This window comes from Argopecten irradians, chromosome 8, assembly GCF_041381155.1.
Source record: "Argopecten irradians isolate NY chromosome 8, Ai_NY, whole genome shotgun sequence".
Taxonomy (NCBI): domain Eukaryota; kingdom Metazoa; phylum Mollusca; class Bivalvia; order Pectinida; family Pectinidae; genus Argopecten; species Argopecten irradians.
In genome coordinates, this window is record NC_091141.1 from 24,410,558 (window position 1) to 24,436,488 (window position 25,931).

At 36.8% G+C, this 25,931-nt stretch overlaps 3 protein-coding genes and 1 long non-coding RNA gene across 7 annotated transcripts in view; 2 read left to right on the forward strand and 2 right to left on the reverse strand.

Moving 5' to 3' along the window:
- LOC138329943 (uncharacterized) overlaps positions 1–11,210 on the reverse strand; it is a 29,092-nt gene extending 17,882 nt beyond the window's left edge. For 2 of the 3 annotated variants that reach the window (XM_069277231.1, XM_069277229.1), the window contains exons 1-4: positions 10,967–11,208; positions 9,805–9,891; positions 932–1,063; positions 432–564 (exon numbers count right to left, since the gene is read on the reverse strand). In XM_069277231.1, the coding sequence (XP_069133332.1) occupies positions 432–564; positions 932–1,063; positions 9,805–9,891; positions 10,967–11,015 (401 nt within the window). In that variant the 5' untranslated portion in view covers positions 11,016–11,208. Of the gene's footprint in view, positions 1–431; positions 565–931; positions 1,064–9,804; positions 9,892–10,966 lie in introns of all 3 variants that reach the window. The other variant, XM_069277230.1, reaches the window with a different exon arrangement.
- Positions 2,111–5,667, forward strand: LOC138329942 (uncharacterized). Of its 2 annotated transcripts, none has more exons than XM_069277227.1 (2): positions 2,111–3,682; positions 5,473–5,667. In XM_069277227.1, exon 1 carries the CDS (start codon positions 2,370–2,372, stop codon positions 3,678–3,680), a length of 1,311 nt encoding a protein of 436 aa, XP_069133328.1. In that variant the 5' UTR covers positions 2,111–2,369; the 3' UTR covers positions 3,681–3,682; positions 5,473–5,667. The 2 variants fall into 2 exon arrangements, with proteins under 2 accessions (XP_069133328.1, XP_069133329.1); XM_069277228.1 differs by having other exon boundaries at positions 5,548–5,667.
- A 1,042-nt stretch (positions 11,211–12,252) lies between the features above and the next one.
- Positions 12,253–17,535, reverse strand: LOC138328836 (uncharacterized). Its single transcript, XM_069275564.1, has 8 exons — positions 17,387–17,535; positions 16,980–17,116; positions 16,666–16,783; positions 13,929–14,090; positions 13,325–13,421; positions 13,146–13,224; positions 12,791–12,892; positions 12,253–12,663 (listed from the first exon to the last, which is right to left on the reverse strand). The coding sequence occupies exons 1-8, from the start codon at positions 17,413–17,415 to the stop codon at positions 12,536–12,538; spliced, it is 852 nt and encodes a 283-aa protein (XP_069131665.1). The 5' UTR covers positions 17,416–17,535; the 3' UTR covers positions 12,253–12,535.
- Positions 17,536–18,172: 637 nt separating this feature from the next.
- On the forward strand, positions 18,173–21,038 carry LOC138329945 (uncharacterized). The gene is made up of 3 exons (XR_011209492.1): positions 18,173–18,682; positions 19,045–19,216; positions 19,668–21,038. It is a non-coding gene; the product is annotated as an uncharacterized lncRNA (long non-coding RNA).
- Positions 21,039–25,931: the final 4,893 nt, after the last annotated feature.

Consider the following 25,931-nt stretch of genomic DNA (forward strand, 5'->3'; position numbering starts at 1 on the left):
TTATAGGTCCCTGGCAGGTGATTTTTTAACTTATCACATAAACTTTTAAATGTGAGGTATAATAATATGTTTTATAAGACTTTCGCACAATATTACCCTTTCTTTATTTCTAAAATGACCGAATTGTTAGCGAGTATCTGCTAACCCATCTGCAACATATTCAGCAGTTATTTCTTTGTCCTTTTCAGATTTATCAACTTTGGTGGTAATGTGCTAAATGTTGTTTGTCTGCTCTTTGACCAAGACCTTAGATATATTGATAAGTCTAAAAGACTTCACTTTTTTAAACATGTTTTTATTGGATCCGATTAGTGTAAACGAACCTATTTTTGCAAGGAGATAGTTCGTCTTTGAATTCAATACATTATAAGTGATGATTTATGCACTCATTGAACACAGTTACATTTTAGTTGCTTTGAGAAAATACTTACCAGTAATAACAGGGAATGGCAATGGTATCGTTGATGTTGACAACCAAAGATAGATGAATCGGTCTTTTTTGGTGACTCATATAGTCTAACATATCATCAATCTTTTTTCGACATTCTTCGAACGGGAATCTTTCTGAAAAAGTACAATATTTTAGAAATACCGCTTAATAACATGCCATATGTGTAGATGTTTTAGGCGTCGTCTTTTGTTTGTTTTTGTTTTTGTTAATTTTTTTTCTAGTTTTTCTTTCTTTATTTATTTATTTATTTATTTATTTTTGTATCTGAAACCATTTTTTTTAATATTATTTCAGAAGAAATTGTACAAGACATACATATATAAATGGTATACAAATACATAATTAAAATCTTAATTGTTCATTTATAGAAAGGTAAAAGCAATTACATAAGAGGAAACCATGGAAACTTCGGTTGCAGTTTGTTGTAATCCTAGACGTCCTAAAGGAGTAATTAAAATTAGGAGTAATAAAAGACGGTACCGAATTCTCTGATGTCGAAAGTGAAGTCACGTTTTTCTCTGATGAGCTCGTTCAGGTATCGGTGACGGTGGGTGACCTTTTCGTCCGTTGTCATCTCAGGTAGCTGGAACGGCGGAACGTAGGAGTCCACGCCTATATAAGTTAAAACACTGTTGTGATGTCATTCATTATTATTGTACAATATCAAACAAAAGCCACAGACCTCACCTATCGTTGTATAATATGTTACATTTGGCTTTCCAATATTACCACGGAGCTGTCCAATGAACGTATTGTGTCCAAAAAGTTAAACACTGTAATAGGTTTGTAATGGACTGCCAAATCTAACATATTAGTCAGCACCAGAAGAAGGTTTTAGTAGATAAGTGATTTAAATGAGCAATGAATAATAAATACAGAGATTCAAAATCCATGTTTTTTCTCAAATATATTGCTACAATTATATATTAGCACCTTACTTTTGGGAAAACCCATTTCATTCTTGTCATGCCTCCCTATATCCCTCATATCTCATCTCGAGATCTGTTTAACCCTCATATTTCGAGATCTGTTTAACCCCTCGTGCCTGTAGATTTGTTCAATCCTCATCTCTCGAGACTTATTTAACCCCTCATGTATCTAGAACTATCTAACTCCTGATGTCTCTAGATCTGCTTAACCCCTCATATCTCGAGATTTATTTAACCCCTCATGTCTCGAGATCTGTTTAAACATCTCATATCGCGATATTTGTTTAAACCCTTATATCTCGAGACCTGTTTAACCCTTCATATCTCTAGATCTGTTTATCCCTCATATCTCGGAGATCTCTTTCACCCCTCGTATCTCTAGATTTTTTAACCCCTCATATCTCGAGGGAAGCTGGCTTTATCTTAACTTCATATAGCATGACCACCTAACCAGCAAACTTGTGTAAACAAAAATAAGGCTTATCGGGTAAGGCCACCAAAGGATCCCGATTAACATCCTTGGTTTATCAATAGTTTACATCATTTGTTTCGCGATTACAGCAATATCTTGCGAAGGCGAGAAAATATCAATACCACAAAAAAAACGGCTATACGGTAATCATTCCATGAAAACAACCGACTATACTACAAACGTACCACGAAAATAATCAATTATACGGTAGTCGAAAGTCAGGATATATACGGATATATTAGATATGCTCTAATTCTTTTCCGATAGCCTCCGGCTTTCGGGGGTTGAGATAGCATTTCCGCTCCTGCGCACTAACCTTGCCTCGTTTTAAAGAGAAACTATTTATATGTAAATGAGCCAGTCTACCTGCATGCGGATCTCCTGAAAACCCCATCTTTTCGCTTTGAGCTGCACGACAGACAACACGTGTTCCCAGTTCGGGTTACTGGTAAGTGTTTGTGGTTTTTTATGCCTCGCGAGCCAGTTGTTATTCGTTCTTATTTGATACTGCGGTAGCATGCTATTATTTTTCGTGGTGTTTACGTTGTGTTTGTTTGTTTCAGGTGTGTTTGTCGTCCTTTTTGCTTGTGGTCTTTTAGTCATGGACTCCGACCACGACGACTCATTGTCAATTTCTGACAATAATATCCATGTCCTCGATGAGGATATTTCACCACAGGGCTCCGCGGGTGCCCATGTCTTTGCTAACGTCAATGTGGTGGACGATACCGAGCCGCCGGCTCAAAATACTCGAAATAAGACTGCAGGTGGCAAGACTCAAAAACGGAAGGGCTCTACCGGGAGACTTTCATCCGTTTACAAAATCCCGAAGCTCGCTGAGCGTAAAACGGGTTCAAAAAAGGCTGAAAATGTGGAGAACAGCGATATGTCAGCTGTATTAACTGCTATTAATAGTCTTACGGCTGCGATTGGTCAGCGGGACTTTGCGCAGGCGCAGTCGTCCGGAAACGCATGTAATGCTACTTCCGCTTTCGTTTTGGAGAGTGATAATTCGGAGCATGAGATTGACGCTCCGGTACGTCAGAATGTTCGTTCAGCGAACTTTTCGTTTTTTGATTCTGAGTGTGGGTCAGTCGCTGAGGCAGCGGACTGTCCTGAGGAGAATTTTACCTTCCAATTGGCGGACATTTTTGATAAGAAAAAACTCGGGCCTGCGGTGTGTCAGTCAAAGCCAAAAATTGCTGAGGACATTACTACGGCAGTTCGTACGAATGCTGATGTTTCAGAGCTGAAACAGCTGTACAAGATTCCTAAAAATCTCGAGTGCTTGCTTCCGCCTAGAACTAATAGTGAAGTTTGGGGTATGGTCTCACCCCAGTTCCACGGACGAGACAGATTAATGCAGGATCTGCAGGAATTACTGGCCCACTCTTTAACGCCAATTATGTTCATGATTGAGAAGTTAAGACTCAAGGATCTGGATATGAAGGAAATACAGGTTCTGCTGAACAATGCGGTGAGTCTCCTCTGCAATTTACATTATGAAATGTCAGTCAAGAGACGGTTCATGTTGCGTAGTGGCATTAAACACTCTCATTTACAGAGCTTGTGTAACTCTGAAACGCCGATAGGGGCAGAACTATTTGGTGACAATGTAGCCAAACGTATTAAAGACCTGGATGAGGTACACAAGGCCACGTACAGACGCAATTCGGCATCAAAAAACGGACAGTGGTCCGGTCGGGGTCAACAGTGGTCCGGCCGGGGATATTACAACAGAAGGGGCCAGAGAGGGCGATACAGGAGAGGTCGCCGACAATCATTCCCCAACCAGAGTCAGGACAAGGCCAAGGCTTCCACCCAGTAGAGGTGAGTAAAAATCTTCCTTCCGGCAAAATATCTCGTTGTCTGCCAGTTTGGCAGAAGTTAACATCTGACCAGTGGGTCCTTGATACAGTTCAGGGTTATCATATTGAATTTACAGAGATTCCAATTCAGTCTACTGTTCCTAAACCCATAGAGTTCTCTGATGAGGAGAAGCTTATCATTGACAATGAGGTGACTGCCATGCTTAGCAAAGGTGCTATTGAGCTTTGTGAACACGAGTGGGGCGAATTCATTTCAAATATTTTCATTGTGCAAAAGAAAAACGGTAAATATCGCCCCGTCATTAACTTGCGTTATCTCAATGAGTCAGTCCTTTATCAACACTTTAAACAGGAAACACTGGAGACTATTTTAGAAGCTATCCAGCAGGGCGACTTTTTTTACCTCAGTTGATCTAAAAGATGCTTATTTCAGTCTTGCTATTTCTCCTGGAGATAGAAAATTTTTGAAATTTCTTTGGAGGGGCCAACTTTATCGTTTTTGTTCCCTGCCATTTGGACTCGCCAGTGCCCCTCGAGTGTTCACAAAGGTTCTGAAGCCTGTATACAGCTCTTTGCGAAGCAGGGGAGTTAACACCTTTTATTATATAGATGACTCTCTTACTAGAGCACAAGAAAAAGAAAAGTGCTCTCGTGATACTCTAAGCTTAACATCTACGTTAGAGTCTGTAGGTTTTCAGGTGAATACTGAAAAATCTGTTCTGAATCCAGTCCAGGTGATCTGTCATTTGGGCTATATTTTAGACTCTGTACAATTTAAGGTCTTTCTGCCTGAAGATAAGGTGGTGAAAATTTTGAATAAATGCCAAAATATTGTATCTGCGGATAGCCCACTGGTTAGGCAATTGGCTTCACTTATTGGCAGTCTGACTTCAGCATTCAGGGCAGTTTTATTGGGCCCATTTTACTACAGATCTCTTGAATCTGATAAGGTTTCAGCCCTCAATGATTCGGGGGATGATTATGATTCTCCCGTCACACTCTCAGAGGAGAGTATTTTAGAAGTTAGGTGGTGGCAGGAGAATTTGAAAACTATGAATGGTAAGCCCATACGCCCAGTTAAGCCTACTGTGTTCTTGACTACAGATGCATCTCTTGATGGTTGGGGTGCGGTTTGTGAATGTACCAATCAGCATGGTACGAAAACGATTTCAGGTGGCTGGAAGGCTGCTGAGGCCCGTAGACATATTAATTTTTTGGAGCTTAAGGCCATTCAATTAGCTCTTCAAACCTTCTGTCGAGATTTAAGACAGGTACATGTCGCTATTAAGAGTGACAACACATCTGCTATATCCTACATCAATAACTTGGGGGGCAGACAGAGTGCATTGTTTTACCTTTCTCGAGAGATCTGGTTGTGTGGTGCTGGAACAGAGACATTTATTTATCTGCAGCACATATCCCTGGGGTGGCTAACGTTCAGGCTGATTACTTATCTCGAGAATCTCCAAGCCAAACAGAATGGAGTCTGAGTTCGGCCATTTTTGGTAGGGTCTGTCAACAATATTTTGTACCTGACATTGATCTTTTTGCATCACGGGTCAATTGTAAGCTTGGTCGTTATGTATCCTGGACTGTTGACCCAGGGTCAGAATATGTAGATGCTTTTTCAATATCATGGACTTCATTTAGGCCCTATATTTTCCCTCCATTCTGTTTGATTGGGAGAATTCTTCAGAAATTATGGTCCGACAGGGTTGAACAGGCTATAATTATTGTCCCACATTGGACTGCTCAAACATGGTTCCCTAATCTGCTTGATATGTTAATTAGGTCGCCGGTCCGGCTACCAGTGCAGTCTGAGGTGGTTACATGTCCTCATGATGGTCGTCCTCATCCACTTTACAGAAAGCTTCATCTGACCGCCTGTCTCGTATCAGCCAATCCCTCAAGCATAAAGGCCTATCAAGGGCAGCTCAGGACCTGGTCGCAGGGTCGTGGAGGTCAGGAACTAACAAGGCTTACAGCTTGGCGTGATTATCTCATTTGGTGTAATCGACAACAAGTTAATTGTGAGCTGCCGACTGAGAAGGACATAGCTGATTATCTCATCAGCTTACACACAGAAGGGAAGTCTTATAGTGTTTTGAACACACATCGTTCAATGCTGTTTCAGACATTACAATTGATTTCTGGACGTGTTTTTGATAGTATTATTATTACCAGGATTATGAAGGGCTTATATAACATCAATCCTCCGAAGCCTAAATATCAGGTTACCTGGGATGTAAGTGTTGTTTTAGCATATATTAGAACTCTTTACCCTTTAGAAGCACTTTCTCTGAAGGACTTAACCTTTCGGTTGGTTATGCTTCTGGCACTTACTACAGCCCAACGTGCTCAGACCTTGGTTTCATTAAGTCTGGATCATATGCAGGACATTACGGATGGTTGTATTTTTCATATTGTGACTCTGTTAAAAACATCGGGTCCAGGAAGGACTCAGCCCAGTGTTTGTGTTAAGAAATTTGTTGACGCAGAACTTTGTGTGTACCGTACGTTGGTGCATTATATATCTGTTACTAGTGGTCTCAGGAAGACGCGACAACTTTTGATGTCATATGTTACCTTTAGGGCGGTTAGTACCGCTACTCTAGCGCGGTGGATTCGTACAGTGTTATCCAGTGCAGGTGTTAGCTCCGCTTTCCGAGCTCACTCCACTAGGAGTGCATCTACTTCGGCCGCTTTCCATGCTGGCGTGCCACTTCATGACATTTTTCAGGCAGCTAATTGGACAAATTCATGTACTTTCGCCACCTTCTATCGAAGGGACGTGGTGGTTGCCGACAGTCAGTTTGCGGACGCAGTGCTCTCGCGCGGACAGGTTACTTGAGAAGGTCTTGCACTGATGGTATAATGTTGACCTAGTTATTGACCATATCTTGGGAGTTTTCCCATTACCATTGTTTGTTGAAATATACATTATTATGGTTGACAGTATGGTGTTTGGTTTTTCTTTTAGACATATTCACACTCTTTCAACTTGCTATCTCAACCCCCGAAAGCCGGAGGCTATCGGAAAAGAACCCCCCCCCCCTCATCCTAGCTTTAGTGACGGATGAGGAGGATTCTTTGAGATCAGCCGGAGGCTGAGGGGGTTGAGTTTGGTCCCTCCCTGTTACCCCACCCCAGTAGCGTTCATAGTCTAGCTTTCAAGTATGGGGTTTTCAGGAGATCCGCATGCAGGTAGACTGGCTCATTTACATATAAATAGTTTCTCTTTAAAACGAGGCAAGGTTAGTGCGCAGGAGCGGAAATGCTATCTCAACCCCCTCAGCCTCCGGCTGATCTCAAAGAATCCTCCTCATCCGTCACTAAAGCTAGGATGATGGGGGGATTTTCCACTATTCTCATTGGTTTATACTAGTGCATGGTCACGTTACGTTCGAAGTATAGCATATCAATTCGCTGTTTCCATTTTTAGGACCTTCATTGGCTAATCGTTGAGTTCTTCAGGGTGGCGTGCTATAGCCAACGATTTTCTGGTAATTAACGTGCACATTAGAGAATGTTTTTGACATTTCCCAAAGAAACTACATATAAGATAAACCTAAAATATGGACCTTTGTTTCGGTTCATGTGGTGTTATATCATCCTGATAGAATTTAAAATAATGACTGCGGGTCAATTTTTTCAGATCTTGATGGTGCATTGCAAAACACAGCAACAATGGAAATTGGGAACATGCATAGCCGATAAAACATATTTATTGATAATAATGTTGTCCTACATAGCGGTATCATTGAAATTAAACTTACTTAATTTAGAACATCCAACAGAAAACATGTGATCATTACTTTATCCTCGCTGTACAAGTATTAGTGCGGATGGCATGAACAATAGAAGCACTGACAGTGATAGTACTAATCAAAATCTCGTTGAAATAGACACGAGAAAAATCAATATTCAAATGGCAGATTGAAACATATTCCCTTGAGACCAGAGGCACTATATTAAAATTATACAAAGAAATTAGACAATCAATCAATTAAGTGATGAATCAAAACCGATCATGTATAACGGTAAAACGACACACCCTAGTGGTTTGTGTATTAGCCAATGTTGCAGATGAAGGGATTTTTAACGTCTTTTTAACCAATTTGCGCTTTGATAGCTAATAGCCGATTTAGTTTTGGTAGGGCGTAAGACTTTTTTAGTTTTGATATGTATGGGCCATGCTTTATCTACGATTGCAACCCAAGAATGTATACAACATCAAACGGGCTCATCGAATTTCTGGAGATACTTTACTTTTACATGTTGAATCCGTTGTTTTGGTATTTATGCATACGGAAATTGGTTTTGGTAGAAAACTGTACGAGCAGGGCGTAAGAATTAACTGAAGATTTTATCATAAATCTTGAATAGCATCTGTTAAACGGGCAGGTGATCTTTTTATATGGCCTTAACAGTGCCTTTTTAGCAAATAAAGTAAACGTTTTGCTAAACGCCTCAGTTTTGGCAGTAGGTACAATGAAGGTAACATCATTTTGCCTGTTGGACGTAATGAAATCCGCTTCTCTGAAGAAGGCTTTGGGTTATGCCTTCCCATCAGACCGAAAACCTAGTTCCTTTCTAGCATTATGGAGTACAGCTTTTTCGTTTTTGTTGTGAAAATATAAGATTGCCCATGTCTCGTGCTGGAGAAATACTGACATCCCAACTCCTGAACCCAAAAACCTACATGTATGCTATGAATTGTTCTCTTTACATGTCGCTATGCATACCGAAAGGTATTCGAGCGGCAATGAAATATTAGCACGAGCACTGGGCACGGACCATTTAAGATGTCGGGCAGCTATAAAACGTCTGGTCACCAATCCTAGTCATCTCAAGGACAGCTTCCCACATTACAACAGTAAAAGTGATGTGTACAAAAAAAATGATCGATGAATATATATAAACATGGTAAGGCTATCTGAAACGAAGTACTGGAAAACACATAAAAGTGGTTTTGAGGCATATGAAACCAAACTGAATCCACAGACATTTAAAAAAAAATCCTGACCATGTATGACTTGTTGTAAATAAAAAAGAGACTTCATAGTTAAACCTGTTTTAAATCATTTGCTTAATCTCTAATATGTCCAAAGAAAAGCATATATGTATTCTCGGCTTGATTGGCAAATAAATGTCAAGTCTGGCCTTAAGGACTTGGCACGAATATGCAATCAGGGTGTGATATCAAAATTGTCTGTCCTGCAGGTAGGGCGTTAGAATTGTACCTGCTGTCCCTATTGCATGATCGTAAAAGGCGACTAAATTTAGGATCTTATCTTTTCTCTTCTTCCTAGCTGACTTTATCTTTCCTAATGTCTCCCTTGGCACCGCCTCACTTTTGGCCTTAAGTTGAGCGTTCGCCCTTGTGAGGAAGGCTCTTTGGGTTCTGTCCCCTGGCCGAGACACACCAAAGTCTATTAAAGTGGTAGTTTCTGCTCCTGCTTAGCGCTCAGCATACAGGGAGTGGGACGACTGGTTCCGCCCGTTGTCAGTATAATGTGACCGGGTGGGGTGTGTTGCTTGGTGTCTTCAGCGGCATGTTTCAGTGATATAGCACTATAAAAAGGGCAACAGTTCCACTATACAAGAAGACAAATCATGAATATACCACAGTCTCCCAAAACACGCACCTCGCAAAACATACACGCAACACACCACATACAAGGGAGACCGTCCTTACATGACCATAGCTGTTCAATGTTCATAGGACGTTAATTGATCAAACAAACAAACAAAAATCAAAATTGTCATATTATAACCTCTAAATAGGGTACCCTAGCTTACTGCCGTAAGAACATTTTCGGCAGCAAGAAACCCGCAATAAATAAGTTTTACCCATATCAACTACAGGATTCAGTGTTTAAACACTCCATTTCCTCAACAATATTTGTGCAGCATATGTCAACTCCGTTAAAAGTATGTTTATGCACTTTTAAAATTGATCTAATATTTGAAAATAAATATTTGTACTGCCTAAAAATCCGTAATGTATGTTTATAGAACATACAAACAAAAGAAATCGGAACAATCAGAGGTGAAAAGAACATACAAACAGACATGTACGAGATTCAAGGGAGATAATTCCCTTTTAACAGTGATACTCACTGTTGTAGAGGCGATAATCCTGGTCATACTCCTCATAATGGCTGTCATCGTCGGACACCCGTACGTGTACTCTAAGACACAAGGCACCTAAAAAATATTGACTCTCTAAAATAAGATTTTAACGTTCTATTCTGTATACTTAACTGGTCTACCCCACTTATGAACAACATCCTCGATACATCAGGGTTACTATCACTGACGTTATATCCACCTCTGGACTATCTCTTAGTAAAAAATGGAGGAGTTCAGGGGGAAAAAACCAATAACAGCCCTACAGAGACTTCCTTTTAAGATTATACAGGAGCAAATTACCCGTGTCTTCTGAACTGCCTTCAGTTAGCTGTAAGATAGTCCAGGGGTGATATGACGTCAGACATAACCCATGGAGTATCCTTACCCTCACAGCACGTTTATAGACGTTTTATGGGTAATAATCAACAATAGGCACAGATCATACTATTATTATACCCTGTATGGTGCTAGTCCTGTTATGTATAGCCTTCGCTATTTAGATCATGATGATATTACCGATTTTGATCTAGACTCCTAAAACTTCTAACATTTTATATGGACATTCATGTGTTAAACGTATTGATGCAAGAAAGATAACTCTTAAAATGCATATATATTTCGTAAGAAAATATAAGAAATCAGTGGGTGAAATTAGTGAAATAGTCTAAGTGAAATCAGTACGTTTTATTCGGATTTAAATGGACATGATTCAGTTACCGTGCTGTTAACTGACTGGAAAATTTTGGACAAAATTTCAACCATAGAAAGATTCGAACAAAGCTTCAAATATTTGTGTCTAACAAGTAACTTTTGCACCAACTTCGAAGTTGCTTTTGCACGTAGATATAGAGTTAACCAAACGTAGATCTACAATAGATAACGTTTCAGTATACGTGTAAATCTCTTTTATACTGAAAGTACAGTATACAACAGTATGTATATATGTAAGGAAACTAGAACGAATACCCAAATATTTTCAAAACTCCCTTCGTTGACTGTCGTCTGAATAGATGAAACGAACATGTGACACAAGTTCTTCGTTACTTACTCAAACTGGTAGATTTATCTAGATTCTAGCTAGTAAACTAAAAAACAATTCAAAAGAAAAATAAAAGATATACAGTAACTACTATATTGAAAACATACTTACCTGAAAGGATAAACACATAATAAAAAATCTGTCTGCAAACTTTTGACATTTCTGCAGCCTTCAGCAGACACAAACTCCCTCGGGGATCGATGACGTAAAACCCAACGAAATGACGTCATGGATGGCGCAGCTTGAAGTAATTTTTTATGCTCTTAGACTCACAAAGTTACGTTTGTCAGACACATTTAAATTATACGTGTGTATGTTGTCTTTTATTTTCCAACGCTGTGTCATATTTGTGAAAATATCCTTTAAATACACTTTCAAAGGGAAGCGAAGGTTTCTATCACCTCGGTCTATAAAATAATGACGTCAAAATATGCTATGTTTGACGTCATCAAACTTTCAAGGCGGTAAAATGAAAAGTTTGCTGGGAACAATAATCCGTCTGAAATTCAATGATTTTACCCGCGTAATATTTTTGCATCTTAAATTTGTGCTCATTTCTTAATGACTTATTTTCATATGTGACACTCATTTCTATTGGTTAGATCTTTGAGGTTATTTTTCCATAGATAGAAAGGAAATTTTAAAAGCGGTACAGTCATTGGCCAAACTGAATAGATGGATAAGATATCAATGCGCCGCAACTCTATTTGTTTTACTACAGGTACAAATCACGAAAAGGGATGCCTAATAAGTACCCGATTGTGCTATCTGAATTAAATCATAAGCATTACATGTATTCCTCAATATCTTTTGGGTCTATGAAGTCATACGAAAAATGGACGGACATTCTTTTTCAAAGTTCCTTTTTTTCTATGACTTCATAAACCCAAAAGATGTCGAGAATAATGCTTAAAGATTTTATAAAACTCATCATTAAGTTTTAAGTTTTGTCGCCAAGGCTTCCAAATTTAAAAACTTCTTTGACTAGTTTAAAAAAAAACTCATATGATATGAACACTCATTTAAGATCCTATATGTATTATACAAACACGTATATTCGTATGTTACACTGTATATATAGAAAAGGCGAGTTATATTACCCACATTAGATGTGAATACATACATAGAGCACTGAAAATCATTTTTATGTAAATCAGTATCAGAGGTGGAAATACATCACAAAAATAACAAACAAACAAACATGGAATGTAGATATATTTATTAAACGTAAAAAACAAATAAATCAAACTCGTCTGAATTAATAAATAATTCAAAAAGGCAACTTCCCATACCCCTTAAGTAGCCTTACCCATTATCAACCCAACATCTTCCCGTACCCCACACCCCAGTATCACACATCCCACCCATGGCACGGTCCCTAAGCCCCCCCCCCCCACTCCCCTTAAAATGAGAAAAAAAGTAGAATGGAATGTAATAATTAAAAAAACATATATTTGACAACTAATGATATATAATGTATATGTAGTAACTATATGCAAAAGGTTTTAAAAATAAGATGTCAGTAATGATATTGTATAAAAATTATATAAATTTAAATTAGTAAATAAAGTCTTTATCACAGTTTGAAACTATGTCCAAACATCTCTGAAGTCCGCTTTCAGTATAAAACATTTCTATCTTTAGATCGTCGACAAGTTCATGATGTTGAGGTATGACGAGTCAGTGCCCGGATGTCGGAGGATGAACAAACATGCCCCATGTTTTTTCTCTGTTTATCTCAGACTTCCGGCTCCAACCAAATCCGACTGTTCCGTTCAACAATCCCAATTTACACTTCACGCGCAGATCTATAAATAGAACAATATTCAGTGTAAATAAGTTAGTAAAAGACGAATTGAAAAAAATGGAATAATATATGGTCGGAACTCTTATTAAGAAATGAGTCAGATTAAAACTACTAATTCTATAGATTACCTGTTTGTGTTTCAAAGAAACCAGGGAAAGGTTTGGCAGAGTCCTTTCTTCCGGATATCTTAAACCGGAATCCACTTTGGTTTTTGGACAAGCACAAACCACCTATAAAATAAGATTGATAAAACAATGTAGATCTATATACATGTTCATTGTTGTGAGTTGTCTGAACTGGATCACAATTGGGTTTTTCCCGAATTATGCGGGGAAAAAACAAAACAACAAAAAAACGTCTGCATAGACATTATAAAGACATTTATTTTCATATCAATTCCTTGGAATAAAGCAACAGAAAGATTATAAACTTAGAATAATTGTTTTTAAAAAAAATTTCTTCATCATTTACATTGTAGCTTACCTGATGGAAAACATGTCTTTCTCTTGGACCTCGGTTTCAAGAACTTAACACCTTTCGTTAGATTGATGGCCCCGAGTACCTGAAAGTAATTAATGAAATGGTTAGACTATGATGTATAATGTACTAATTCAATTAACCAGTTCTATTTAAATAGTCTCTGCTTACTTCAAATATCTTACCTTAGATTTTGTTTTTGAAGCCCGCGTGATCACGTGCTCAGCTATGGCGGGAATGCTGATGTTGTTAACTGCTGTCCACACAAACCGCGTGTTTAACCTGCAGACAGAATAGAAAACTCCTCAATCAATCATGATTCATTAAAAGGTTTTTGACGCGACTAGCTATTTTAACATTTTCAAAGTCAGATTAATTATGTTTCGATCAAATTGCACCCTTGACATTCCAGGGTTACTAGCTAGAATATAACAACTGCCTGATTTCTTGTAAAATCTTCATATATCAATACTGAATGCCTTATATAGAGTGTTGTCAAGGCATATTAAAGCATTGGGCTACATATGTAACTGTATTTTAATCATGTTGTTCACCTAAGGTTTTGCGTTTAATTTTTTTAATCAGAACTTATATATATATTGAGTAAAAATTGTGATTGAGTCGAAGTTGAATTTTTTTCAGAATAAAGTGTACATTGTATACAGCATAAAATGTCCCAGTTACTCGAAACCTCAGATAACTCGAGTGGTACCTCGTCCTGTTGCCTTCGAGTTAAGGAGATTTGGCTGTAAGTATTTAAACGTGAATAAGATCATAAAAGTTACCTACCCTTGTCGTTTGGTACAAGCCCTGAAGAACCCTTCATTAGCCTCAATTAAACTCTTCACAGAGCTTGCCACGTGACTTTCTATAGCGACCCGAATTAATGATGTACGTAGATCCTTGTTCGATTCACAGTCAGCTAAACCGGTCTTCAACTTGTCGTTCAGTCTAGAACAGAACATTGTGATATGAAGGTTAATGATCAGTTTTTGCACTTGTTTATGATGTGAATCTCTGACTTATAACAAAAAAGGGAGATTACCTCTAATTGTGCATCTTCATTGAGAAGTGATTTAATACAAATATCACAAAGAATTTTGTGATAAATTTTAAAGTGCTTTGAACTTGCGTTAATAGTTGCTAAATTTTAACATCAATTATCAGTTAATACTATTGTGTGTAATTTGACATTCCTAAGGGTTATATTCTTGATATATCTTTGATATATTTACGTTTGTGACATTTGAGATAAAACCTCATATGTGTGATAACTGTGTATATCCTCTGGCAATTTACTTTGATACCTTTTCTGAAAGATTTTAAGTTCCATTCTATTGCGTAACCGGATTAATGTCACGGCCATCCTAATTGCCTAAAGGACACTGACCACGGCTGATTAATCTGCCAATGAGCGATATCTGTCAATCATAATTCTGTAATTTTATTGTATGTACATTATTTAAGCATGAAATATTTTATTTGTAAGCAGTTAGGTCTCCGACTTTGTACGGAACACATCGGGTACATTCTGGACATTCCAGAATAGCCCTCCGTCAAGTCAAACGTATCGTTATTAAATTCTAAAGTTAAAATTCAACATTCTCTTACGTCATCTTTACTTCTTGACAAAACGTACGGAAGTTTCCGTATGTTAATTGGTGGAGATAATCCTGGTAGTACCCACTTCTACGCTGGGTACGCTTTCCCGAAACCTCAACTGCCAAGCAAGTATTTCCCGCGAGTGACTCAAAGAAGGACCAACTCTATTCGGAATCACACGGACTGGATTTTAACCAAGACTGTGTTCGCCATACTTTGGAGTTAACCAGGGTAACGTTTTGACTGTAACCATTCAGGATGGCATTATGCTATAGATGTGGAGGCCACGTCGCCCCAAACCATCCGATGTGTTGTCCAGCAAACGGATGTTACTGTTTCCGATGTGGAAACATTGGCCACTTTTCGAGAATGTGTTTTAATCGAACCGGACATTGTACTACAAATGTTGGTACAACAGGATATTATCCCTGGACCAGTCAGCGACAACTGCCTATCCATCCTGTTCCTGTCCCTAAAAACTCTTCGGACAGTAAGTCCGTTATTCGCACTGCACCAAAGAAAAAGGCCAAGTCAACATCTAAACGGCGGCGAGATTCTGGACGTCTCAGGAAATTCCGAGAAACCAAAAAGGTATTGTGTATTTTTCCATTCAGTAACATTGAAAATAGTGAACTTCAAAACGATTTCCAGAAAGACTCTAACTACAGTAACCAGATAATTTCATTACAGTCAAAACTTGTTCGTACCAAAATTACCATCTCCAAAATATCAGAAAAGTGTGCAAAATTACAAAGATCAAACGAAATTCTAGAAGAGGAATGTGCGCGCGTCAAAAATGTGAATATAACCAATTATGTGTCTCAAATTAAGGAACTAGAAAAAGCATTGGACAACAGAAAGAAAATTATGAAAAGCAAAGACGAAACAATCAGTACATTACAAACAACCGCGAAACAAAAAGAACAGACACAACGACAAATTGCGAATTTAAAGTTCAAAATTTCGGAGAAGGACGAGGAATTAAAACAGAAACAAAACATAATCACAAGCCTCCAAAAACAACTTAGTTACTACAGCGCTCCAAATACTACCAGACCGAATACTTTTCCCGGACCACGAAACCAACCACAAAATAATTCACGACGCCAGCGACCACACATTTCCTATGAAAACCGAGCGAATGGACTCCATCAAAACAGAGGACAGTTTAATTAAGACGCGGGACGCGTCTTTCCCGGAGCGGAAGGAAGTTATCACAAAGAATTTTGTGATAAATTTTAAAGTGCTTTGAACTTGCGTTAATAGTTGCTAAATTTTAACATCAATTATCAGTTAATACTATTGTGTGTAATTTGACATTCCTAAGGTTATATTCTTGATCATATTTACGTTTGTGACATTTGAGATAAAAAATCACATATGTGTGATAACTGTGTATATCCTCTGGCAATTTACTTTGATACCATTTCTGAAAGATTTTAAGTTCCATTCTATTACGTAACCGGATTAATGTCACGGCCATCCTAATTGCCTAAAGGACACTGACCACGGCTGATTAATCTGCCAATGAGCGATATCTGTCAATCATAATTCTGTAATTTTATTGTATGTACATTATTTAAGCATGAAATATTTTATTTGTAAGCAGTTAGGTCTCCGACTTTGTACGGAACACATCGGGTACATTCTGGACATTCCAGAATAGCCCTCCGTCAAGTCAAACGTATCGTTATTAAATTCTAAAGTTAAAATTCAATATTCTCTTACGTCATCTTTACTTCTTGACAAAACGTACGGAAGTTTCCGTATGTTACAAACTTGAAAGAGTCACAGGGATTTGTCACGGTTTTTTTGTATAATAAGTCAAGTAATAAAAAAATGTTTTCCTTTTTTTCTGGAATCATCAATTAAGTAAATAGCTACAGGAAATGTATAACTACGTGTAGAAACTGTAGATTCTTACATTGTGGTTGGTTTTGTCATGGACACTTCCCAGACTCCACCGGGAGGATACGGAAATGTCCCCAGGAGACAGGCAGTGTCGGCTATAGCTGAGACAAATTTGGTCATTTCTGGGTTATCTGTCAAAAACAAATCAGATCGTTTAGAGTGTGAAATTTATTTTTAAAGCAGAACTTTTTCGAATTATCTTTTTTTTCTTTCTTCTCCACACTTTACGTATCTCTCTGCATGTATTTGTTTATTCTTTTGAACATTTTTGAATGTCTAGTCTTTTAAGTGTTGAAGCTTAACTGAATTGAAAAGATATTTACATACCGATGCTGGCTAACTTTTCCTGGTCGTATGCAAATTGCTGAAGTATGTGGAAAGGGACACAACTTCCTTTGATGGAAGTACCGGGATTGGTTACGTACTCACGGAGTGAGTAGCAATAGCTCTGATACTTCTCCAAGCTAAATAAATTAATAAATACTTAATTGATAATGGATTGTTTTAGTTAATATTTAAATTTATTGGTAGATTAATGAAAATAAATATAGTCTAGATAAAAAAGATTCAAGTCATCTTTTAAAATTGTCCGTACATTGTACTTCACTTCATACCATGATTACACTTTTGCATAATAGATAATCTAATGTTGATGCTGAGTTCAAGGCCTATAAGACGGGTTTATAAAACAATATTATAAAGCAGAAAAAAGTATCTTAAATATCTGTACATACTTTTCGCAAAGTTCTGATAACTTCTCCATGTTGTTAAGGTTGGTTCTCAATGGAAAGATCGTATTTTATAAGAGAGAATTAAAAGCAGCTTTCAGTCAGAATCGTAAGTGATGCTGTAACTAGGCTTAATTGTTCGCGAGAGAGCGCGAGATTTTTGGCGTCATCAGTAATTGTTCTTCGAGAATGAGGTGTGTGACGTATCATATTTCTTTTTTATTGATAATTTCAGACCTCAATACTTTTCGTTTTTTATTTCGCAAACACAAACAAAACACTGACTTCCGCCCTTATGTGAATGCGCATCCGGTTAGGCTAAAATATATGCCATTACAAGGGTTCGATATCAACATCAGTTTGAATGCAATGGGAAGCATTGTGTTAATATTAAAAAATGAAAAAATGAAAACATATGGAATAAATGGATTAAAAACGATAAAATTTTTGTGGAACTATATTTTATTTACTCCCGGAACTTGACACATGTTTTCCCACCAAATTGGAGCCAGCTGTTCCGCGATTCCATCAATTACTCAGCTGTTCCATCAATCGTTTTAACGTTGAAAAAACGAAGGTTTATTTCACCGGAACACTAAATTGAAATGAAATGGTCGGTCGAAATGTAAATATAAGGAATGTTTTTAATTTTTTGTTGTTTACTGGTGTGTAAACTGCATTTTTTTGTACAGATATTTCAACATGACGCGCTGACGCGCGTCATTTAAAATATATGTACAAAAAATGCAGTTTACACACCAGTAAACAACAAAAAATAAAAATCATTCCTTAATTAAAGCGGAAAATTAAGTTTTCAGTGTGAGACTTACATGAAATGATCAATAGTTAAATTGATATCACCAACGGACTCTTAAACATTATGGAGAGTAAACCCATAATTAATAGTGTTCCGGATCTGATGGTTGACCGTTTTGGAAAACTAGAATAACCGGAAGTGCAACCCCGCTAAATATTCGAACTCATATTGTTTCTCTCTTTCTTTAGAATATGTGCTATTGGTAGTAGATTCTACGTACTGTATCAACATAAAGGATCTTTAAAAACTCGCTGAGACAATCATATCCTATCTTAGCATAGGTTCTTGAAGATAGACGAACGCGTGGGAGTAGCCAAAGTTTGTTGCGTTACTGAATATCGATTTGTATCTGAAGCCAAAGCTTGTTGCGTTACTGATTTAAGCCTATCGATTTGTATCGGAAGATGTTACCTGCATACAGTACTTTCACCGCGAAAATTGGAAATTCATCGTTGTTTTTAGCTGCTACGACCCATACTGTAAACGTAAGTATGAGAATTTGTTAGCATTCCATTGTTCTGCATTGCGTACGTTTTATGAATCTGCTTTGTATCTGTAAATTACAAAAATATGTAAGGTCAAGAGTCTTTGATCCCATGTTCAAGAAGCACTGACGTATCGTCATGCGCGGAGAGAGGCATCCCAAAATTACATTTTTACATACCAACGAGGAAGAGTTATCTCGCTTTGTAGCTAGGAGTACTGAAATATTAATTTGTTCAAACTTCAAATTGTGCATTATATTTTTCAATACATATGGATAAACAAACTTCTTCTTTTTGTGAGATTCTATAAGAATATTATAAAATTAAAAATAAGAATGAGTACATGTATGTTTTATATCTAGACTATGGACAACGGTGAATATGATGATAAACTTGAAGAAGAAGTTAAACAAGAAAGGGAAAAGAAGAGGACGACAAGTATCCACTACAACAAAGAGATAAAATTAATACCTTGAGAATTATCGCAATAGACGTTCCTGCTGTCATAAAAGAGCGAATAGCATGTTGCTCGCTGTAAGTTAATTCATAAGAATAACTGAGAGATTTCATGTAACAATTCTATTTTTTTTTATTATTATTTTGTATAAGATGTTTTCCCTTGTTGTGACCTTTAAGCTTATCACAAGCTAAAAAGCATGTAAAAATATATCACAGAAATAAATCCATAATTTAAATATACAAGTATCTTAAATTATACGAACAATGCATACTGTCAATAAATGGCACAACTTAAGTTAACTGGAGTGTACATCATGTAATATGTCATGAAAAATAGGATTATCCATTTAGGTACAGCAAAAAAAAAATTAGGGTCAGGGGTAAAAAAAAATAGGGTCGGTAGGATAACCCTAAACATACATTTTTTGGCCTAAGTCGACCCGCATAACCATGACTTTGAGTATGCCTTATTGATTCTCTACCAAAAATCTAAACTACATGTAATCGATCATAAAATGTGTTTCAGGCTCATGAACTGGAAATCCAATGCCGCTGCATGGTAACCATTACCATTAAGCCTACCTACCAGCTCTTCAACTGTTTCAGTCTCTGCAATTGCTTCAGCCTCTGCAACTGTATCAGCCTCTGCAACTGCTTCAGCCTCTGCAACTTTATCAGTCTCTGCAACTGCTTCAGCCTCTGCAACTGTATCAGTCTCTGCAACTGCCTCAGCCTCTGCAGCTTCTTCATCTTTTATCCCTTCAACTTCTACGACTCCTTCAACAACATCCACTGGTTCTAAGAAACATGCTGTATTTAGGGTGCCACTTCTCCAAACAGAGGCAAATGCTATGCCTGAAGTAGTGTGCCGAGTTTGTGGTGATCGATAGTGCAGAAACCTTGTTTTGGCTAGGTTGTAGACACAAGAATCTAAAGACCAAAAAAAAAAAAGACAGGACTGTAACTTTTGGCTGCACCAGAACTGCATTGGCCTATACTATGCCGATGAGAGGAATCTCAGTAAAATTCCATTCCTTTGCCCAAAACATAGTTCAAAAAATAAAAATTTTGTATGATGCAAGTTGAAATTAAATCTTGTTATCACAATTTGAATTTATATCATCATTATTATTATCCTCAACATCATTACCAATGTTTTATTTCTATCATAGTCTATACTTGATTACCAGAAGTTGATGTCAAAAACACATTGCCATGCAAATATGCTGTGACTAATTGATGATTCTTCGCTATCTGCATGCAACTGGCATCTTATTTATATAATGGATAATAAAATAAAAAATTAAAAAACACATTTGTGATTTTTTTTTTTTTTATGATTTATTTCAGTATAAGAATTCATTGATTCTCATCATCAATGATTTGGGCTATATGGTTATCAATCAATATATAATCATACAAATTGCAATAAATTAATATATGATTAAATTTGCGTGTATAAAAATACCCACATGATCCACACCTTAACACATTTACTCAAAATTGTTGTATAATAAACACACATTCTACTCTAAATTATGCCACATAAAGTATACCTAGAAACATTGAAATGTACAATATCAATCTGACATCCACATAATCCTCCAAGGTACCATTTATATCCATGCAACATGATTATATACACTGGAAATTTGTCAATGGATATTGGAAATACATATGTACAATGACTTTTTTTTTTTTTGCCATCTTGAACATCTTTGCATTTTGATTGGGATTAATAATTAAAATGATAATTAACCACACAAGCCTTAGTCATTTTCTTTTGTATTAATTTGTAAATTGCAGTAGAGATGTAAAAAAAAAAATTTTAAGTGAGAGTTGAATTCAATTGTATAATTTCATTCTTTAAGTTGTATTATTAATTGCAAGTATCAAGAAAGTAGGTATAGTCTAAACCATAGGATATTGGTATATACTGTGATCTTGGACGCAATATCTTATAGTATGAACTATATAATCCATCATCTTCAACACTTCATAAACCCTGTATATAGTATACCTGATACTCTAGTGCTACTACTCACTTTTAATAGAAATTAAGACCTGGCCAAAAGATCATGAAACAATCTTAAGTCTAAAACAGTCTTATGTTTAGACTTAGCCAATTACAGATGACGTTATAAAACGTTACGTCAGTTTTGATTGGCTAATCAAAAATTTAAGTCTAAACTGTTTCATGATCCTGAGGCCAGGAATATCAAGGATGATACAAGAAATACACATTTATATGTGGACTAAGGTTTGGAAAATGTTGCCAATTCCCTTTGAGCTAAATCCATAACATTACAATAAGAATCTCTACTTTTTTCAATGAAGTCGAATATTTCATTATGTCTGAAAAATCTACCACTATGTAACATTCCACATTTGAGTCACAATTTGAAGTGACAGTAATTATGATACTGAGTTACTCCAGCTTTCCTTCATCATCAGAGGACATGATGACCACATATCACCATAAGTTCAAATCCCATGTGTGACAGTAGACAGGTACTGATCATTAGTTGGTAGTTTTTCTCAAGGCACTCTGGCTTTCCTCCACCATCTACACTTGTCATATTCTTATATGACCCTGTCGGTTAATAGAATGTTAAACCCATACAACCTAGCTTTCATGAACATAGTTGGTCAGCAGTAGCCCAAGATACTCTCTGGTCCTGATATTAGACTTAGACATTATGACAGATAGATGTCTAGTTTAGAGACAGAGCGCAGTGCTATACAAAAATATGGAATTCCCCAACACTGTTTGGTATCAGGCCAGGTCATCTCCAATTTAGACTGCTTACAAAATGTAACCACCAAGAATCGCCACTTACCATGGTCTTTCATTTACTCATAGCCATCCATTTTATCACAGATGCAAGTTCTATTGTATCAATACAGTAGTTTCTTTTCCCCAATTTTAAATATCCCTCCACATCGTCGCCATTTTCTCATAGTATGCAAATCACCTCTTATTTTGACAGATTGCTTTATTTGGGTAGATAAATCACCTGGTATTCATTTGTTGAAAATACAAGATAAGTTGTGCTTCTTGGTGGTCAGTCTGAATAGTAGTTGACCTGGTCCAATACCGAACGGTGTCGACGAATTCTACCTTTTCATGTAGTAATGCGCTCTGGCCTTAAACCAGACATCTATTTGTCATAATGTCTAAGTCTGGTGTCAGGGCCAGAGTATCTCAGCAGAGGCTTGCTGAGTGCTGACCAGTCAGAATCTTTCACGAAAGTTTGGATAGCCCTGATTTCGTAACGTCTTCTGTTTGATTTCCTCTTGAAAAAAGGCAAATTTTCTGTTGTTTAGAAATATTTTTTAACCTATATCACTGGTAATCTTATATGTAAAAGTTGCTTACATCATCTACAGTTTATACATGTATTATAGCTATGCTTCATGTATTGATGACGTTATGATCCAGTACCCTACATGAGACCAAATTTTCTTTTCCCAAGTAAAGTGGGATATTTATAAACCTTTGAAACATAAGGGAGAAAGGTAGTTCTAAAAAGATTCTATCTAGAGATTGAAGGTCCAAGCTTTGATTTGTTTTTTTATGCACCCTTGACCTGTTCCAACATTTGGCATCCAGCTAAACACCAACAAAAGTCTTTATCATTTGGATTAGCAAGTTTGACTCCAAGGTCAGTGGCCAAAGAACAGAAAAATATACTTACGGTAGCAGATTTGAGTTTCGTTACAATGACTTCATCAAATTTCTCTTAATGTTGTGGGTTGTTTGTTTCTTTTCAGCCAACAGCTAACATGATATAATATCAGTTTTCAGAAAGGTAAATGTACTTTAAATAGTTTGAGGTTTTCATTTTGGTCATAAAAGGGACGATTGTGATATTATGTTTGGTCCTTTACTAGTAAAAGTTTGCCCCCTGGTATTAATATAAATACATATACATGTGTATACATAAATATATCATTCAGTTGTGTTTACCATCCAACTAACAATCAGATTCATTAAAATATGCCAAGATTTATTGGTGCAGGAAAGTCAGAGTTTCATGTGAACAACCATACACTTATAATAGTTTGTAACTGTGTTATTGTTAATTATACAAGCTTGAATTCTTGGCTGAGCTGTGGACTGGGGTAATAGTGGTAGAATGTTGTTCATTTAGTTGTTGCTGACTCAATATCAGAGCTATATTGTATTAATCTGTTTGAATTAGAAGTCATTAAGAATGAGAGACTGACAGACAAAAGAAAGGTGGACAAATAAAAATAGTGGACTGTGGTACGAGATCAATTGACCTTAGAGCAGGTATAAGCAAACGATACAACATTAAATCTGTCTACAAAAAAACACAGTATTTAAGATATAGCAATGTCTCTGCATCGCTGGAGATTTACGGTTGATTGCACTATGCTATGCTTCACTTAGTTTTAAGTGTAGTGTAGAATAGTGCAATGAACCGTGGGTCTCTGTGACAACGTTGTGTCTCTGAAACATTCTGAGATCCATAGGACAAAAATAAAAACAAAATCTTTTTTCTTTTCATAATAAGCTTCAATAGGTTAAAATGACAATTAACACATGTATGATGATCACAAATCTCCATGATGAATTACAATCAGAATGATGCCACATTCTATTTTATACATTTTGAAACATATAAGGTCAGGCATACATATCATTTGCATATCAATTCATTATCAGAAACATTTTATACAATATCTATTTCCATATACATAATATTGAAACAGTTATTAAATTTTTCCACAATTCTATCTTAATTCTTTTCATATGTAACCACTAACTTTCACACACATACATCTATATATATATATATATATATACACATAAACCTCAAACATTGTACACCATGTCCTCATTTCTTTTAATTTCAAATTGATTAATTAATTTATAGACAAGCATGTCAGCTATTTAAAGCTACTGTAGCAGCAAAAACATTTATTTCTCACTGTGGAGAAGGTTAACGGAATCAGGGTGCGCAGGAGGTGCGTACCTCTGACTTAAGGGGCGCTTACGACGGCATTGGGGGGAGCTCGAAGCGAGAGAATGGCCGACGGTAGTTGTTTACATTTTTTCGATGCGATCATAGACATAGATATTGAGAGGAAAATTAAAAACCAACAATTTTTGCATGTAGAGTGATTCCCATTCTACTGATGAGATGTGTTTATTGAAGCCAAGGATGCACGATTCATTCAAGCTAAGCCACATAAGTCATGCGAGTAGGGGCGTGGGTGATTTGTTTACTTCTTTCCCCTTCAAAATACGGAGCATGCAATGGTTTTACGAACTTAATACTGTGTGTAAAGATACATAATTGATGTTAGATGTTTGTAGATTAATTTGTAATGAAATTTTAGGTGTAATTCAGTAGTGATTTGATGAAATAGTAAAATCGAAAGCCAGTGACGGGGGCCTGGGTGAGCACCTCCATGAATTTCATAATGAGGAAACGAGTGTTATTTTGCCGCTATATTGTAATTTGTTAGCCTTATGAATTATAAACTAGTGTCATGTAATCTCATTAAGAAGTTACAATTACTCGATATTACAACTACACATGGAATCCGGTGAGCAATACATGTATGTTTTATGTTAATATCTTTCTTTCATTCAGGTAATTAATTACAATACTATGTAAATATGTTGCAACTTTGGACAAGTACCTGTACACATCTGAGCCAGGATATTAGTTAGTTAGTTCAAGGGTATTGCCTTGATTGAACACATACTACATGTACAGTAATACTTGAAAAAAATACAATAAAAATACTTGCATAAATTTTCAAATGAAATAAAGTAGATTTTCGCAAGATAAGTAGATAATCTAGGTTTAATTAAAATTATTATTTAATTTTTGTTTCGTTTGAAACACAACCACCATGTGGGGTAGTTGCCAGGTACTGGCCGCTGGTCGGTGGTTTTTCTCCGGGTACTCCGGCTTTCCTCCACCAACAAACCTGGCACGTCCTTAAGTGACCCTGGCTGTTAATAGGACGTTAAACTAATCAAACAAAAATGGAACACAACCACATGGGGAAGTCTAGAACATAAACCTATTTTACTAGTTAAAATTATACAGGTACCTACTGATGTAGCTAGGCTTTCGTTATAAACGGACCCCCTGGAGATAGATTAGTTAGGTAACAATGAGCTATACTTACATGCTGTGATGCTTGACTGATCATCATATCAGGTAAGGTGTTACATTTGGTATTTGGGTAGGGAATGGCCCCAGGGAATGAGTCGAATGGGGGTAACGTGGAAAGTTAAAGGCCCTACTCACATGACTTATGTGGCTTAGCTTGAACGAATCGTGCATCCTTGGCTTCAATCAACACATCTCATCCGTAGAATGGGAATCTCTCTACATGCAAAAATTGTTGGTTTTTAATTTTCTCCTCTCAATATCTATGTCTATGATCGCATCGAAAAAATGTAAACAACTACCGTCGGCCATTCTCTCGCTTCGAGCTCCCCCTAATGCCGTCTAAGCGCCCCCTAAGTCAGAGGTACGCAACTCCTGCGCACCCCGATTCCGCTAACCTTCTCCACGGTGTTTCTTCTATTACAAACCTTCTGTCAACAATTTACCTTAATAAGTAAGACGTCAAGACATGCATCTATTTCCATAACCATTATGATATTGAATATCATCCACATGAAGATTTGATTGTATTATGTTGTTTTAAGTATTTCATTGAATATTGGTCAATATATTATTGATGTGAAATTGCCTTTTACAATGTACATCTTAAACATCTTAAAACTTGTTGTCAG